This window comes from Melospiza melodia, chromosome 1 (genome assembly GCF_035770615.1).
Source record: "Melospiza melodia melodia isolate bMelMel2 chromosome 1, bMelMel2.pri, whole genome shotgun sequence".
Classification (NCBI taxonomy): domain Eukaryota; kingdom Metazoa; phylum Chordata; class Aves; order Passeriformes; family Passerellidae; genus Melospiza; species Melospiza melodia.
The window spans coordinates 166,293,062-166,312,454 of NC_086194.1; the positions used below are offsets into that span (position 1 = coordinate 166,293,062).

The 19,393-nt window shown below is 36.3% G+C and overlaps 1 protein-coding gene across 3 annotated transcripts in view; it reads right to left on the reverse strand.

Annotated features, from left to right (window-relative positions):
- Window positions 1-2,024: 2,024 nt before the first annotated feature.
- ZFAT (zinc finger and AT-hook domain containing) overlaps window positions 2,025-19,393 on the reverse strand; it is a 116,330-nt gene continuing 98,961 nt past the window's right edge. For all 3 annotated transcript variants that reach the window (XM_063174518.1, XM_063174526.1, XM_063174510.1), the window contains 4 exons: window positions 17,901-18,019; window positions 16,394-16,520; window positions 14,216-14,346; window positions 2,025-3,249 (listed from right to left, as the gene is read on the reverse strand). In XM_063174518.1, the coding sequence (XP_063030588.1) occupies window positions 3,010-3,249; window positions 14,216-14,346; window positions 16,394-16,520; window positions 17,901-18,019 (617 nt within the window). In that variant the 3' untranslated portion in view covers window positions 2,025-3,009. The remainder of the gene's footprint in view (window positions 3,250-14,215; window positions 14,347-16,393; window positions 16,521-17,900; window positions 18,020-19,393) is intronic.

Consider the following 19,393-nt stretch of genomic DNA (forward strand, 5'->3'; position numbering starts at 1 on the left):
CTAAACTATGACTTTGTGCACATCATCTCTTTCACAAAGCTCTGCTCTGTGAGTGCTGAGAGCAGTCATCCTTATTAACAGATCAAAAGAATTACAAAATAAAAATGAACCTTATTTTTTTTCAATACTGGCAGCAGAGTCCTCAATTGAATCTCACTGCTCTTACATTAATACAACTCTAAGTGTAGGCAAGACAACAGGCTTGCAGTCTTTTAGGGCATAAGATGGGTTGATAATTCTACCTCCATAAAAGATTGGGTGGGACTTGGGAAAGAAGTTCTCCCTGAGGGATCAGTCTCAAACGTTCAGTATATCTTTGTCCCAAGAGTTGGATTTTCACAAGGAACAGAAAGGTAAAACTTCCTCACTGGGTCAATTTCCTCATTTCACTGACACTTCACTGAACCTTCTGTGATCAGACTCCTCCACAGGTGAAGAATTCAAGCCAAATACTGAGTCCTGAATTCCCCCACACACCAGATTTTCTGCCCACTTGGATCTTAAATCATTTGAACAATTGAATATCTTGCAGTATGATTTCTGCGACATTCTTCCTTTCTCTACTAGTTGTGCTAACAGGACTACTCATTCTTGAGATGCAAGAGGTTTTCTCCTGTGTTTTGGGTTTGGCTTGGTTTTTTTAAAATTTGAAGAGCACATGTCCATGTTGTGAGCAAATTATTAGAATATGAAATAATTTTCCTTTATTAATATGGTGTAGTGCATATTCTATACAGCAGAGCTAAGATGCTGTATGGACAAAGAAATTTATAACTTTAGAAGAATTAAAAATATTAAAATGTTTTGAAAATCTGAATTGCATCAATGTCACTTCTGTAATCTTGTTGGAAAACATACCATTAAAAGCAACAACAATTTGTGCTGTTTAGGTCATGGGAGACAGAGCTGGGGAAAAAAGACCTGAATTGAAAAGTATTTTAATAATAATTAAAAAAAAAGAAGCAGAAAATTCAAGTGTTTATGATTTAGTATAGGAAAATTTGATATAACTCACCAATTATATATCAAGCCTTAAGTTACACAGGTATGTATGGCTGTGATATGCTACAATTAAAACAAACAAAACTCCAAAACTTTGTCCAAATACAGCCACACCTCTTCCAGACAGAATTACTCAGTCTATCTGAAATAATGTGCTTCAGAATTCTTGAGTGATGCACAGAAAAATATTTTTGTGTCCCCTTTTCAAGAAGGTTTTACACTAAGTTCACCACTGTTAGCACATGTGATCAAGAGGCTCTTCCAAATGGTTTTAACAGCAAATAGGCTGTTCCAATAAATTGTAAGTTTTTGAGACTGCTTTCTTCTTTTCTAGGTAACAGAAAGCATTGTTCTTATAAATCAACACTGAATTTCAACCAGTAATTACAAAAACACAGTTTCTTACGCAGATTAATCATACTGATACATTTGATGCATCAGTTTCTATCACATTAGCAATGTTACCAAACATTTCATGGCTCATTCTTGCCAAGTTTACTGAACACACACAGAATCAACCCTGACACTTGTGACCAGCTCTGGTCAGTGACACAAAATGGCAACAAGGTCTCCACCCTGCAAACCCAACATCCCTGGGGCTCCTGGTGCACCCTCAGGATGAAACCAGAGCAAACAAAGCTGCCACCCAAGTCAAGCAATTCTCAGTTCTTCTCCATTAACAAATTTAAGCTCCCCATTGGCACAGCTAAGGGAGAAACTGTCACCACAGGTTTGCACTCTGATTTTGCCCAGCACCAAGAGAACCCAGCAGACTCAGAAGATGCTGACAACCAACTCACCACATTGCATCCACTTAGTCAAAAGCTTTTTTCCACGTTTTTACCCAGGATACCCAGAAATAAGTTAAATCACATTGAAAGGTCTGCCTTTATTTCATGGTGGCACTTTCTTGATAAGAGGCTACTAACTGGAGGAATAACTTGTCAGAGTCAATGCACACCAGCACCTTTTAATTAGCTACAAAAGGGAAAACAACACTTAAGAAACTGAAGCATTAGAAGAAAACATTAGACAATTTTTTATTTATTAATAATTTTTATAGCTCAAATTTAAAAATATTAAACCAGAAACAATTCAAGATTCATGAAGAAAAATTTGGAACTATGTACATGCATAATTAAGAATATCTTGATTCTCATCAATATTTACTTAAGCTTTTTGTACAAATTTTTTCACACTGTCATATTTACAAGCATGTCTGTTTAAAACATATGGACATACATCTCTTATAGCATTTACAAATCTTTTGAATATATTTTTTTTCTTAAAAACAAAAGAGTATTTCCTTGATTTGACAGTTTTGGTTTCACCTTATGATACTAGACAGGTATTTATTCAGTGGGATGGAAACAGTTATCATTATTCAAATAGTTAAATAACAGTCATCCTACTGATACCCAGAATTATCATTTATGGCTTTACATACCTCCCAAACTCAAAGGACCATCTCACAGGTATAAACTACAGTCCATCTGTGGTGTGTTTCTCATTAAATTTTGAGGCTTTGTTTGGGTCAGATCCACAACTCAGCAGACACTTTCTAAGCATGAACTCAGAGCTAAGAGGCCCTTTTAAATTATAGAAAAAACAACTTTGCTTCCAGCCAAGTCAAGAACATATGAAGCATGTATGAAATGGGATGTATGGGCTTTTCCAGACACTCTATCTACCTTTACAGATGGTTTTTACCATAGGATACCACAGTTTTGAACAGATAATATTTGTGTGAATTTACAGGAATCAAGTGAGAGATCTTCGAAGAAGGGGAAGAATACTTTTTCCTTAAAAGTATTTTCTAGAAAAAAAAAAAAAGTCTGAGAAGGTTTTGCACATAATACATCAAAGTTACTGATACAATTCAACCAGTTAGATCACTTTACAAATCAACTGAAAATCCATCAGCTTGCTCACTTTTGGTTGGGACAAAAAACCCCCAAACCTCTGGCTTTGGCAAATCAAGAAATCATCTCCTTTGAGTGTTGCTCTCTAAAGCTCCTGCACTGATTCTTCCACAGCTTGCTCCTCCACAGGCTGCACAGCTTCCTGAACATAGACAATGAACTCTGAAGCCTCCCCACCCTGGGTGTAGACAGTGACTGTCTCGATGCCCTCCACCTCATCCGAGGACACCACCAGGTGATGCTGCTCCGCCAGCTCCACCGCCGCCTGCTGCAGCGTCTCCTGGATCATCAGCGCGTGCTTGGCTGCCTGCTCCTCTTCCTTCACCTGAGGGAGGACACAGGGGAGAGCTTACAGAGATTTCACCTTGCCAAGATGTACCTGCTGTGGTGATGATTAATGGAAATACAGCACACAAATTAGCAATCACACAGTTTTGAAAGAAAATGTCAGTTTTGCAGAAAATGCAAGCGCTTTTGATTAATGAGTGTGAAGCTAGGCAGAATAGTGAAAGCACCAACACAGCGTCTCAGTTCTGGGCACAGAGAGCTGCAGAGTTTCAGGAACACTGCTCTTTAGAGACAACTTTAATCTCTCAGCAGTCACTTATTCAAAACTGCTTTTATTTAAATAAATCTGAACTCAATTCCTCTAGTAGCACTGAGTTGAGAACGCATTCAAAACACCTACTGCACCCACCTTTCTCTTTCTCCCGAGTCAATGGCTGCTCTCAGAAGTGCAAATTACACTGCAAACCTTAAGGGATTTTATTAGAAAAATGTGAAATATAAATATCACTGAAATAGGTTCCTAAGGCCTTCTGTTTGTGAAGCAGCAATGTTTACATTATTGAGAGTGACAGAAACAAGTGAAAATAAAGGATTTTTTACTGAACATTTTGCTTCTTGTCAAAATTTTAAAAAGCAACACAACCTGGTGTTGAATTCCAAATTCATACAAGTGCCTGTCAATTACTGAAATACAGTACATACTAGAATGCAAAACCAAATCTTAATCTTCTAGCAGACCCATATAAAATTCCTATGCAAAGTACTCCAGACAAGTATAAATAAACCAGGAAAATGTAAAGTGATGTGGAAGAAATTCTATGAAGTGTTAGTGATAAAATAATCTACTTTTAAGGAGAGAATGGAACAGCAATTTTTCACTATGCAGGACATATGCAAAAGCATTTGTTAAGGGAAGGTGTCCCTACCCATGGCAGGAAGGTTGGAATGAGATGATCTTTATGGTCCTTTTCAATCCAAACCATTCTAGGAATCCATGGTTCTGTTTGCTGGAGCACAGTGTGCTCCTGCAGCACTGAACTCTGAAGTGATCTTAGAAAGACGAGGTCAGACATGGTAGATTCTATGAAGTGTGGAATGTAAGTTACAGAAGTTAGAAAGGACCATTTATTTATTTTTTTTTTTAGTTAGAAGCTGCCTCAAAAGTAAACAGCAGTGGCACAATCAAATTCAAGTAAATACAATGAGGATTATTAATGCTGTTTAAGAAGGGAGTAGGAACAGAAGGGAAGAACTACCGTGGAGGTTCCAAGGATCTGTCTGGTCCCTTAGAGACCAGCAAGAAGAAAAATAGACTCTATATGTTTGTTTTCCTGATGCTCTTTTCTCATTTATTTTTTTCCCTAAGCAACCATTATCTTTGTTATACGGTGACTTTGCTTCTGACTTTTCTATTTCGTGTTTAAAATACCTGTCAGAAGATTTCAGAGATTCACAAGCCCCTTAAGACTTCACAGCACTCTGAACTTTCACTCAACTAATAAGGATATAGAAAGCCTTTTCTTGAACAATAACAAGTATGTCCAGGTACTAAATTATTCAGAGGTCTCCAAGTCAGTATGGCTGTAATATACTAATGAAATTTATGTGGATTTTATCTGGTGAAAGATTTAACATCTAAAGGGAATCTGGCCATTGTCACTGACCTTAATGCAACAACACAGTTGTACCCAGCAATGCCCACTCTGCCTTCATTGCACAGGATTCATTTTATAGGGATAAAAAATACAGGAGAGGAATGAAGTCCTTTTCACATTCTTTTATCAATTATATCTGAGTGTTTTATTTGAAATATACTTTAAACAGCTCCTGCTGAAGTTCAAGCTCAGCACCCCACACAAGTAGATGATGCTGGATGTTTTCTTGACACAGTAAAATGTGCAACCAGCTTCACAGGAGCAATTTATGTTGTCTCAAAAGGCAGGTATCATAGAATCAAAGAATAATAGACTCAGAATGGTTTGGATTGACAGGGAACATGGAGATGATCAAGTTCCAACCCCTCTGCCATGGGATCACCTCCCACTCCCTGTCCAGCCTGGCCTCCAACACTCCCAGGGATGGGGCATCCACAGCTTCTCTGGGCAATCTGTTCCCATGGCTCACTACCCTCTGACTAAAGAATTTCTTCCTAACATCTAATCTAAGTCTCTCCTTTTTGAGTTTATAAACCCTCCCCATCCTTTCCTTATCGGTCAAAAATCACTTGCTCTTTTTATAAGGCCCTTTCACCCCTCACTAATGGAAGCTTGAGCCTCTCTTTGAAAAGGAACTTAATAATGAAAAAAACTATAGAACTGTAAACTTTTGTCTCTTGCTGCTCCTAATACACCCTTTTTATTTTTTAATTATTTAAGAAACCCTAAATCCTACTGAAAGCAACCGAGCTTTAGTGAATTCTTATCCCAAACTCCCTTTTCATAACTGTCCTCTCCTCTTTGCTGAGGGTTCTTGCTCCACTGTCAGCTCTGTGGAAGTTAAGGACATACACAAGATCTGCTAATGAATATTGCAACAGGCCATGAAAAGTCTAATCACCATTGAATTCAGATAGGAAGCTGCAGTTAAAAATGTTAGATAATTAGAATCTCACAGCTTGTTATGAATCAGCTCACAATTACAGCCCTTGATGCTAGAGATGCTCAAACAAATACAGAAATAGGGGTGTCTAAAATGTGGCCCTATAATTATGCAATACACACTAATCCCTCTGGTTTTAGTGCACTACACATAACCCTCTGACAAAATGCCTCAGGCCAGAAAAATTACACTGCATTTGCTAAGAGCTGCAAGAATGCACAACACAGTATGAGATGGATCTCACTGTTGTCAGTCTAAATCAAAACCCATAAATAATTTTAAATATAGCTTTGTGAATGTACATAAATAATGAAGAGAGGAAAATAAATAAAGCATAGTTGACACAAAAATGAAACTAAAGCAGAATCTCATTCAATTCAATAGCAGCAATCTAATACTTATTCAGTTTTATATCCTTTTGAAATGAAAATGGCCAATAAAGAAAGTTAATTTAAACTCCCTACCTGACTTTATTGATGTGGGTTTATTACCCTTGTCATGCAGGGTAAAGAAAACTAATGCCTTTATTTCTGGTGTTTCTAGCTTCCAGTATCTTTTTTTGGACAGCTATCTGTAATCCTTTTAGTTTGACAAATCACCACATTATTTGGGATATTTACATTTCAAATCAGTTCAATGTTTACATGCTTCTGCTTGGTTCCTATTAGATTGTTCCACAGGGAATAATCTCAAAATGTTAATTTACATCCCTCAAACTGATGAAACAGTGGGACAGCTGCCATCTGAATGAACGAAGTCACCACACTCAATTCTCTTTATTGGCTTCTGAAATCTTTTGAAGAGCAGCATCCAAGACCTCTTTTCTGTTTGAGAGTCAGCTGAAAAGCATCTGTCTGCTTATCCTTCATTAAAGAATGCCAGCAAGGAGCTGAAGCCACACACAGCTGGCACATTAAATCTAGTCAGTACCTGCATAAATATTCTTTATTAACTAAATCTGTCTCTCACAAAAGCCAATGGGATTTTCACCATCATGTTTTCATAAGAAACTTAACATCTCTAAATTCCAAATGTTCTTAATTTACATATCCAAAGACCATCCAAATAAATGGAAGTATTCATTACAAATGGGTCTCTCTTAGAGGAATCTCTTTCTCTCAAAACAAGAAAGTATTTTTAAATTTGAAATAAATGAATTCAAGCCATTGAGGAAAACATACTTCCTTCCTTTCCTGAAAAGGAATAAGAAAAAATATTTGCAGTAAGATGCTAAAGCATTTTCCTTACTCTAGAGCTCATTTTGTGTAATACTGTTATATCTTCAATTTTACTTGAAGTCAGCAGGAATTCCAGGTCCACTGTGCTCAAAACAGTTTTGCTGGGCCTGTCCCCAAATCCTCAGTGGAATCTCTCTCTTGATTTCAGATTGAAAGCTGCTTTTCAGTTCACCATGAAGCAGAAAAGTTAATCACATAGATCTTTCAGATTTCCAAAACCTTACTCTAGGCTGCAGATGCTCCTATTTATATAATAAAATATTAGTAAGAAAATATACAAAATATCTGCAGAAAGGATTAAAATGAAAGGAATTTAGATCACAGAGAACACCTGGATATGTGATGTGTCAGCTTACATTGGTGCCCATAAGCTTTGTTCAGCATAATTTGAATAACTTCAACTCTTTCTCAGTTCTGGTTTACATACAGTTATATTGTGTGAAAAAGACACACAGAAAACTCTGTAATTTGATCATTTGAATCTCTATAATGAGCTACAAAACAAAGACAATCTGGTGCATAATGGTTTTGGAATAATAAGAGGCTTGAGTATGAAAGAGTTGCTTTGCATAAAATAAAAACAGCAAGGGGACAAACAAATCTTCATACTGTTGATGCAGATTTTTAAAATGTTATAGCAATTGGCTGGTTGAATATATCCCAAGAGAGGGACTGTGGCTGGACATGGCTGGGTCACCCCACCTCCTTTTGAGGCAGAATGGCAACACTGCCATTGTTTTAGGAGCTCTAAGAGGACAGTGATCTTGACTGACATTTTATCTGTCCCTTACAGAGATGAGAACTCCTCAAAGGCTGAGGAAACAAGGCTTCACTGCCCCATTTAAAACTTTCCACTGCTGTTACTGCCACAGGAAGCATCAGACTGCTCTGTGTTCTAAAGCAACTACAAAACTGACAATCAGCATGTACATAACTCCCTGTACTGGCAAATTTTCTAGATTGCCACCAGCACCCATCACCACATCAGGACCAATCCAAGCAGACTGAAATACAAGGTGTGCTGCTGAAGCACAATGCTCAGCAGCCTCTGATGTGACAGCCATGCTAATAATAGGTATTTACTTTTGAAGATGTGCTATGCTATAAAATTCTTTTCTGTGATCTGCTTTGAGCTGATGTATAATCTTTGCTCTGCCTTCCTACTGCTGTCACTTTGAAGAAAGTGACTTACCATGGTAGGTTTTTACTGGAGATCACAGAATAAAAGGATAAAAGCAACTAAAATAAAGGTTGAAGCACATGGAAATCCAATATTTTCTGGTTATCTTCTGATAGAGATCTGTTTAGTTATTGTAATAGCTGATATACTTATTCTCCAGAACACATTATGTCTAAGTTAAAAAAAGGTTACTGTCCTTTTCAGAAATAGATTTAACCTTTCACTTCAGTCTACAGAAGTAGTAAAAACATCAGTTCTGTCTCATCTTTCTGAGTGGAAGGAAAAGAAAGATAATTCAGCAGCCAACTACTGCACTTTATTGTTAATATTTATGTAGCTTTGGATCAGGACCTGGATTGTATCAGCTATGCTACATGAAAAGAGCAGTTCATGCCCCAAAGGCCTTATAATTTCACTATCATTTCAGTATAAAACAAGACAAAGTAAGCAGAGCTAGAAAAAGGGAGGTGAGAGAGTAAAACATAAATGAGACAGTGGTAGTTCAGTGTGCCAGGCATTGGTGTCAATATACAACAGCCTATTCACAGATAATTGCTGCCATCATATTCTTGACAAGTAATTGAGAGAAGACAATGAGGTACAAATTGCTCCTCATTAAAAATCCACACAACTAAGCACAATATGGAAACATTAGAAAATTGTTTGACAAAAGTAATAAGCAGCTAAATCTTCATGGACTGAGCAAAGATAGGAGACAAAATCTTTACAGCTAATGAGAAACAGGACTCTAACTGGAAAGGAGTAAAAAATTCAGGAAAGGAAAACAAGATTTTGTTTGATGTGGCATAAAAAGGAACATCAAGTAAACAAGATAAGATAAGGCAATGACAAGAAGAGGAGAGAAAGTAATCTTTGAGGTTTTTTCTGAAAGAATACAAAAGGGGTAAAACAAAAGCTCTGAATGTCAGAAAAAAGATTATCAGAGCTAACTGAAGCATAAAATAATGATGGCTTGGGCAACCATTGTAGCTAAAAGGTTGAAATGAGAAACCATAGAGGAGTCATCATTCAGAACAAATTTGAACCATTTAGGTATTCACCTGCAGCAAGGCCCAAGAATGTTCCTGAGGAGGAGATCAGCTCTCTGGCTTGAAAAATAGAAAAGACATCCCACAGAGTTGAGAAATAAAGTGAACTTCTGATGAACAAGTGTGCAGAAAGGCTGACATAATCACCTTATAATAATAATGACTAGTGATTAACACAAACTTCTCAGCCACCTTCAGAGTGAGCTATAAGTGATGGTTCTAGAGCACACAAACACAGTGCAGTACCACAGGCCTAAGAAAAAATGAATTAACAGCACATTTGTCCATCACTATGAACACAAGGAAAACCCTGAAAAACAGATAACATGCAACCAAATTTAACTGGTTACTATAGTTCATAGCAATGTAAACCTTTGGTTTGCAATCCAAAATTCTACTGTTCTGTAGCAGTAATCTGATGGAAAAAAAACCTCTCGTATTTGGATAGAGAACCCTACATGCTTTCAACTCTGCATCAAAGAGATCTGATACAAGAAATAAACTGCATTTATGAAAAAAATAAGTTATTAAATCAGGTAGCATATTGCTGCCATTAAACATTCCTGCTAACAAACACTAGAAATGGAAGAACAACAACTAGAAGAGAAACTAGAGGTGAAGGACACAGACCAAGAAGAGGAAACACTTTTGACCTTCTGGACAATGCACTGAGGGATTCAGGAACTAAGCTTTTAAGGATATTCTTCATATATTGTGAAACCAAGAATATGCACTTGAATATTGTTTCCTTGGTGAGTTACTTACAGCACTACACACTGAAAGAATCCCCTCTTCAAAAATAACATATTAGGGCTGTTCATTTATGAGGCTGATATTTCCTCACAAGAAACTCAGTATTTAAATCAAACACATGCTTAACTTGGAAGAAACTTTTTAATGGAACAATTAATATCCTTGTCTGATGTACATTCTAACTGAAAGAGGCAACAAAGTAACAAGGCAGTTTGTAGTGAAACACTATCTCTATTCTAGTTAACACACACATTTTGTGTGAAAAACCAATCATTGAGCACAGGCCGGCAGAGACTGTAAATCAAGACGGGGTGATGCTTGGCATGTAAGGCAGGAAAACAGTCCACCTCTATAAATAATGGATTGAACAGCCTCTTCTAGCAAAATAAACAAAAAACCAAATGAATCAATCTCCACCCTAAGGCACAAGGGCAAAAGTACATCTGTAACAGGACACAGAGAGTGGAATGTGCAGAAAGGGAAGTCTCCTGTTTTACCCTTCCAGTCCCTTCACCTTCCCATGTGCTGTTCCCACCAAACTCCTTTCTCCACAGTCTCTTGCCTGTATTTACCATCCACTGTGAAGAGTATTTCCTGCATTTACTAAGCTCTTTCCTAGCTGTTCTTCAAACTCAGCACTCTGTCCTCTCTCCTTTTCTCCACCTTGCTACCTTTTTCACCTTTAAGCAGAGCAGAACAACTCAAATGTCCTGCCATGAAGAAGTATCTTCATCTTTGACAGAGAGATCCAGAGTGGATCCCTCGTAACTGAACAAGGATGGACTTCTCCTGCCATGCTGTGATCAAACCTTCAAAGGGGATTTTTGCCAGTCTCAGATCATATTGGTAAAACTTCACATTACTAACTTTTTTTCCTCAGGCATTTAATGAGATATTTATATTACACTCCTTGACAGCTGCATATTTTCAGAGCTCACACAACTGGATTTATCCTAAATTAGAAAAAAAACCAACTTGGATAACAGATTAGTATATTGAGTCACAGCAAAATTAAGATAAAATAATTTCAGGCTCCAGACAAAACCTTGGAAAGGTTTCATACACATGACACTAACAGAGCCAACAATGATTCTTATTTACCAAACATAACCCAAGCTAAGCAGGGATAACTTTGCATTTTTGGGGTCTAAAATCATAAGCTGAATCCCAATTCTGGCTGGAATTGGTTACTGTTATGTTGTCAAAGCCTTTTCTTTAATATAATCATTCATATAAACAAGAAATAAAAAGTTTCCTAAGTCAGAGCTGAAATTTTGTTCTAGACATGCAAATCAGGAGCTGCGAAGGACAACGTGATCTTGATTTCACCTCCAATATAATGCGTATTTACAATTTATTGTACTTGCTTTAAGATTACAAGCAGAACAATAATTTAACAGAAGAACCATGGTATCCTTTATGTCCTGTGACCTAGACAATTTTAAAATTACACCAGTTAGACCTAATTAATACACCTCATGTCTTCCAAGATGCTGAAAAGGACTTAGGGATAAATACAGAGTTTGTTTCTGAAGGCAAAATTCTTGCCTTAACCTGAAGCTCTGCAAGCACAGCACACTGAAGGTATGTGAGCACACAGGTTAGGGAACTGCCAAAGCATGAGCATAGCAGCATTCCTGAGAGATTCAGCTGGATTTATACAAGATTTTAAGGATAAAGTGTAAATGGGAATTTTATGAGTTAAAAGTAAGGAAAAGGACAGCTGTGGGAGAAATAAATTTCCAGGGAGGAAAGGGGAGACAAAAATAGAACACTGTAGTGTAACATTTACAGCAAAAAGAAAAAAATCCTTCTGAAACATTCTAATAGTTTAGAATGAGAAGAAATTTCTTGGTGCAAATAGAGAAATATGAAATAAACTTGCAAGGGCTAGCTAGAAATGAGATTTGAAAGTAAGAACTGATATAAGAAATGGGTAATGTATGTCCTTAGAGAAAAAGAAAGAAAGAAACAAACAGCATAAAAATCAGGACAACTACAATAAATGTTGTTAAGGAAAGAAAAAATGGACTTGAGCTGCTAAGCAAGGACTCTGTGAGGCCATTAAAGAGCAAGAGTGGAAATTCAGTGACAGGTGATGTTGAGAGACTGCTGACACCCTAAATGAATTCTTTGTCTCACAACCCACAAGAAAAGTTGAAGGTCACAGAAGAAAGTATGGAATACATTTTCCAGTAGAAAAGTGAAATATGAACATATCTAAAGGTCACTTCAAGGTAACAATTAGGAACCTGTGATAATTAAAACCCAACCAAGCCATAGCTACAAATGAGGGATATCCCACGGAAAGCAACTCAGCATTGAAGGAAAAACCTGTCAGTTTCTAATAGGGGAGGATTTAAGTCCAGCTAATAGAAAGACTTTTAAAGACTTCTTTCCCTCAGATTAAAATTGGGTGTGCCTGAAACTCTGGAGCAATTTTCTGGTTGGAAGACAAGAGCTGGAAAGTAACTACAGCTGTATAACAGACCAGACTATGGCAAAAAAACAATTTCTGGAGAAAAATAAAAGAAAAAAGAAAAGAGAAAAACGAAAAGAAAAATTTTACAAACGTAGAAGATTCTAAAGGGATTGGATAGCGGTGCATAAAAAGAAAAGTTAGAAAGAGATTCTGTGCTCTGAGAATTCAATATTTCATTTAATACAGGAGTGGTGCTTGTAAGAGTTTGATATCACTGAGAATCACTGATGTATACAGGGAAAAAGAAGTGATTAAGGCTTAGCAGCCTGCAAACTCAAAAGGCTAGAAATATGGATTGAAAAGTGAAGAAGAAAATTAATTTGGAATAGAAATATTTACTTAAAAAAAGTTACCAGTAAATTCAGAGTGTCCAACAAAGAAGTCAATAGATTTTATGATGACTCAGATATTGATCAGAGTTAATACCTGTATATTTAAACTTTAACACTCAGATATCAAAACATTCTCTAGGCAACTCTCCTTCAGCAACCACTTTCTCCTATACCTTTAGTACAATAGCCTCAAAAGATGAATTTCTTTAGGGAAGAACTAATTTCAATGATATTGACAAACACCAATTGCTAATACTGCATTCAACCCCCAACAGGTCATCTCTATAGCACAGCAGGCATGTTGGTAGTGGCTGTACTATAAAAGTTGTTTTGAAACTTGCACATAATTGGACCACATTGTCTCTTCTCTTTAATGACTGAATTTAGTTTTCAAGTTTGGGTATGTTATTCTACAAAAAAGCCCTAAACTCCTACATAGTTTCTAGTCAAAATACCTGTTAAGTATTGCAAAGGAACATCTGAAAATGCTCTGGCTTCAAATTATGCCTTGTTTTTGTGACATTTGGGCAGCAAGCTTAGGAATTATCCAAGTACTTCACACACCATGAACTTCACACTTCTGTAGAACTCTCATGAACTCAATGTTCAAAACACTACAAAAAATGCTGAACTCAAAAGTCAATTTCAGGACTCAGAATAATCAGTTCTGGTTTATTTAAATAAAAAGAGTTATTTTAACTCTTTGGGAAGTTAAAACTTCTCATGTACTTTCCTCACCTGTCAACCACAGGTGCAGAGTGCAGAGACCCCAGTGAATCAGTGGGGAAAGGGATAAGCAAAGAGCTGTGCTGAAAGAGAAGGAACAAGCAGTTTAAAGAACACTGAGAGGAGAATGAAAAATGGAAATTAGCAGACACCTGTGAGAAGGAAATACTGAGCAAAAGCCATGATGTTTGAACCCAACGGGCACCTCAAATTAAAAATTATTTCCTTTTGCTTGCTGCACCAAGGGCAACCTGAATCTTTTAGATGACAATGGGATTAAGTGTCTGCACAAAATATGTTATTTTATAAAACCTGATAACACCTGCTAAAAAAAAGTTGTATTTTCACACACATACCTACATACAGATATAGGTGTATTTATTAATTCAAAACTATATAAAACATACAAAACTATATGCACTTTTAGATGTATAAAGATATATGTGCCTACATATAAGATAATATACATGTACATGCTTGGGCATGTAAACACCCATACACACACCACCCAGTGAAAAATCAGGAAAAATTCTTTATGTGTCTTGAATGATCATTTAATTTTTGTCCCTTGCAAAGTAACACCCATTTCACAGAAGATATATGCAAATTGAATGTGTCTGGTTTAGAGAAGAAAGGAGCTCTCACCTGCTTCACCACTGTCACCGTGCCAGGCGCCATGGTAACGACAGAAGCCACTGCGGTGGCATCGTGGGACTCTGAACCCAACTCAATGATCTGCTGCAGGATGTTTACAGCTGCTGGATCCAGTCTTTCACCTTATCAAAAAGACAGCAGCCATAAGATCATCACAGGAGAACAGTTCTGAGGCTGTGTGAATCAAACAGCATTGCCCTGACTTGCAGTGCTGTTGGTACAATTCAAAAAGCTCAATAATGTGACAGATCTATGGCAGGGAAGTATTCACAAAATAAATTTGCCCAGGGAATGCATGAGTCAGCAAGTGCAGCCACACTGATCACTTCTGTGCCTATTTGAAAGAGATCTAAAAGAGTACACTGAATAAAGAAACAACAGCCACAAGTCATAGCAGGAACTGCAAATTAGGAAGCTGCAGGAGTTTAAAAATCCAAATGTGTATTTACCAGACATTCACCTTACACAGAACCTACTCGTATACCTATAACCATAACAGCCATTTGGTATTTTAGAAACCTGTGTTTACCCTCTGTCTGGTCCTCTGCAGTACCCCTCAACCTAAATGAAGTAGTTTTATCACTAAGCTGCTGAAGGAAAAGGTTAATTGCTTGGGAAAACTCATACTGATCACTTTATAAACACTGGATCAGAACATGTCTGTCCTTTTTAAAAAATTCTCTGGTGTGTGCAGCCCTGCCAAAGGAAAGGGATGTTTACAAAAAATCCCAAACAAAATAGTTGTACTCTCACTTTTCACAAAGTGTAAAAAACTTGAATTCAGTAAAATGGTTTTTGTTATGCAGGAATACAAATTCCCACCAATGGCCAACCATTCCCTCATGCCCACTGTCAGCATGAGGGAGATCTCAGACAGGGAAAGAAACTGTCAGGGCCATGTAAAGCTGCCTTACATTTGCTTTAATCACTGTCAGAGATAGAAAATAGAATAAATCTAATTTCCTAACTTAAGCTCTTTTAAATTTAGGTTGATACTGTGATAGTATAGGCAATCTAGGTCAGATAATTTAATTTCAAATAGAAAAGTAGCTATATTTTGTTATTTATGTAAGAAAAAAAATGTATCTGAGTACTGAAAAAGGTTTGCTTGCTTTGGGGGTTTTTAACTATAAAACTGCCTTTAGACAAGATACTACTGGTTTTATACTAAGAGGGAATATGCTGGAAGAGTACCTGAAGTTGGATGCTCTAAAAAGAAGATTATTCAAAAAATTATAGCTTCATGCTGAAAATTAAGACTACAGTACACTCCATGAAAATATTTATTTTAATTTAGATATGAAGAGGTTTTAAAAAAGTTCTCAAGAAGTTTTCACTTACTCAGAACCTCAACTCATTGAAGTAATATACAGAAACTGGCAGTAATGTAATTTAATTGCAGCATGTTTGGAAAGTCCATAAAAGCTGAGAGTTTTTGACATGTATCTGTATTGTGAACTATAAAGACTACAATGATAAACAATTGTAAAATGCTGTCTTTTCATAACCAGGGCATTTATTTATATGTATTAAAAAAAATTTTAAAAAGCCACTTAGGAACACCTACTCTAGTCTGGTGTTTTTACACTCTCAGAAATCTGGCCTTTTTTTTCTTTTCTCCTGGCTTTTGTTATTTATCACTTGGCAGACATTATCTAATACTACTCTTTTCCTTCTCAATCTGATACAGAATAGCTCACTTAATTTTGTGTACCACCAAAACTGAGATTGTTAGTGCTGCCTTGGGAACATGGTAAATGAGCTATTCCACCATGTCACTCCTGCAGTCTTGCTGACTAAAGCCAGAGAGGGAGAAAAATAATAGCCAGAGAATTGTCATTAGATACACACCATCTACTCTGCCAAAATAGCTAATTTCACAGCATATTTAATAATATAGGCAGGAAATTCCACACAGCCAATAATAAAGTGCAAAACAGGCAGTGATAAGTATTAATGACTTCAGGATATAGGAATTCATAATGAATTATAATTTTTAATTTATACTTAAAAAAATATATAACCCCCCAGAAGTAAGTTCTGGATGACTTAATTCAAAATTTTTAATAGGAGATTACAGGAGGTTGTATATTGTACACTCAAAATAATTTCATTATTTGGAAAAAAAAAGGTGTATTTGTGTTCCAACCTAGGAAAAAGGTAACTTACTGTTCTCAGAAGTGTATCTGAGGTTCTGTAATGCAGCCACAGCAGCTTGAGTGCCTTGAACATCTTCTCCAGCCTCTGTGATATGGAGATACTGAGTGGATGCTTCTTCAGAAACTTCAGCAGTTAACTTGGAAACAAAGCCAAGGCATGAATAATCTCATTTCAATGATTTAACAGCAACAAGGAATGAGTTTGGACAACAAATACTGTAACAAGAGCTATAGTGTGTGAAACAGAATTCAAGAAGAGTGTTAAATGGGAGACAGGATAATCATCCCACAGTGTTCTTCTGGATTCTACTTCAAAAGTTGCTTTAAGGATGCAAAGTTATCTTGACCTTATTTTTGTTGCACAGTTATCTTAAACTAACAACAGACTTGTACTGTACCAGAGTTTACCAAAAACCTTTTGAGCAAAATGAATTTATATTGCATATATGCTAAAACACCTCAGAAACTTGAAAAAAATGGCATTTTGTTTCTGCAAAGTTATCCTTTCCATAAACTATGTTTTTTTCAAAACAAGCTGTCAATATATATTCCTGCTCTGATGAGATTCTATTGCAAATTCAGCAACAGAGTCATTCTTGCACCAACGATGTCCTCTTATTTTTCCAGCTTTGGGCAGCTACAGGCAAAGTGTACAGATAATAATTTGGAATATGGATAAAGGACTTTGAAGGGTTGCATTTTAAAATGCTTGTCCTACTTCTTTGAACAGCTGTCCACATAGAATCTACTCCAGTGTTTTTCAAAGACTTATCCTGGGTGTGGATACTCAAGAAGTGTTAGACAAGACCTGCAGGTCAGCTCTTCCAAATCAGGTACTAGATTTGTGATGGAGCCAGACTGAAATTTAGCAGAAGAGGCCTAAAACAGCTGCAGTTGATTCCTGGCTTTTTCCTCTCACTGGATATCAAAATCAGCCTGCTTGGGCAGTGGAAGACACTCCACTGGCCAACAATAATTTTTTAATAAAAGTGTCTAAATCTATGGTTTTGCCATTGATTCTGCATCTCCAGGATTGAAGCTGAAAACACAGAGCATATCATAGAAGACTTACTCTACATAACATTATATTTTTTTCAGCTGGTCAATTAAAAAATTCAGTTTTCTAGATTCTAGCCTTCTCTGGACCAAGACATAAGTTTTTTCCGGCAGCTTTGCTCATCTTACAGTTAACACCAGTGAATATTCAGCATATTATAAAATGCAGGAAGTTTTTCAATTTCTCTTTTATTTAATAAAGCTTTCACCCTTTCTGCTGCAAACAGAGGACTAGAAGCCTAAAATGCAAAAATAAGCATTTACAAGGCTGTTAACCCTACCATATATTAAAATTTAACATACATAGAAGACCCGCATTCAAGCAAAGATAAGATCCCACAACTTTCTGATCTTATATAAAGTCAGAACCACATTTTTTCACACTTTTTATTTTTATCCTTACTTTTCTCCCCCGAATTTTAAAAAAATTGAGGATTAAAGCCATTTTTATTTTGCTTTACCTCCCATTTGGTCTCCCCATCATTCTCCACCAGCTTCATTCCATGCTTGTTTTTAAGATGTCTGTTGAACTCCCATTTTGTACCATACACAAAGCTGCAAACAGGACACTTAATGCCACCTACAAGAAAACACAAATAAATTCTTTGAGTTATTTTCATATAAATTCTTTTTCAACACAGGAACAACTTGCTTAATTTGACCCCATGTCAATCAAGCCATGTAACTGTAAAATGTTTTCTTTTAGCCATTTGTCCAATATGAAATATGTTAACATTTAACATACACATCAGTGGCATACTTTAGTAATATTTTTTAAATGTGCCTTCTCTAATGTAGCTGTTCTAGTTTTCTCAAGTTTCAAAACAAACATTGTTATTTTTTTTACATTAGCAAAGTAAACAAGGAGGCATTAACAATGCAATATTCTCTTTACCCAAATATCTTTGTTCTTGAGGTTTATGTGAAAATCTGTAAATAAAGGCAATCTGTAAATAAAGTTTTCTGTCTACAAAATAATGCACAGCAAGAAGTTAGCACAATATTTAATGTGTGAGTGTGCAGCATTACAGGTAAAAATCTAAGCATAATAAAATCATGAGAATCCAATTTTTTATACAAGATTAAAGAGCTTTTACTTCTTTTGCTTATGAAATTTGTTTGGTCAAATGTCAGATCTCACTTGCTTGTAATTATACAAATAAGTATTTTTTTTTTTCCCTCTATTGACTTAAGACAATATGAATAACCTGCATGTGATATATTGTTGCATTAGGTGACCAGAACTCACTGTAACAAATCTAATAGCAGGAACTGAGCTACCACAAGCCTGACTCCACATCATGTTCCAAGGCACCAAACACACCCACAGAAGCTGGATATAAGCCAAGACCTGGATGCACAGTCCTTTATGAACAAGGCAATTAGAAAAAACATCTCATTTTACATTAACGGAGAGCTACCAAATGGTAACCAGGTGAAAAGAAACAAAATTTTTATTTTGATAAAACAGAAGGTAACTACATCCAGTCTCTAAGGTGAGAGAGACTTACTTTCAGTGAAACTTTGTGTTACTACACTAACCCTCTTCTTTGCTAGGTCTTTACCAAACTTCACTGTTAGAGCAGATGCTCAATGTTCTATCTTTAAGCAAAACTGAAGCAGTTTGACTAAGGAAACTCAAAACGTTCAGATTAGAATAGATTATATTATCAGTTACAGAAAATGAAATTACACATTAATTTCACACCCATCTGTAGTATTAGAAAAAACACATTGCTGTGGAGCAGTGAACACTTTTCTGCATTACTTTGATATCAAAACTATTGTAACAACACATCAGGTAAATTAAATCTGTAACTTTTGTCATTATGACCTTAATTAAATAACAAGTAATAGAGGCATAGAATTCAACTGGTAATATATAACTCCATATCAGCGACTTGATATGGAAGCTCAAAAAAATTAATTTCTAGGTAATTTTTTAGAATAATGG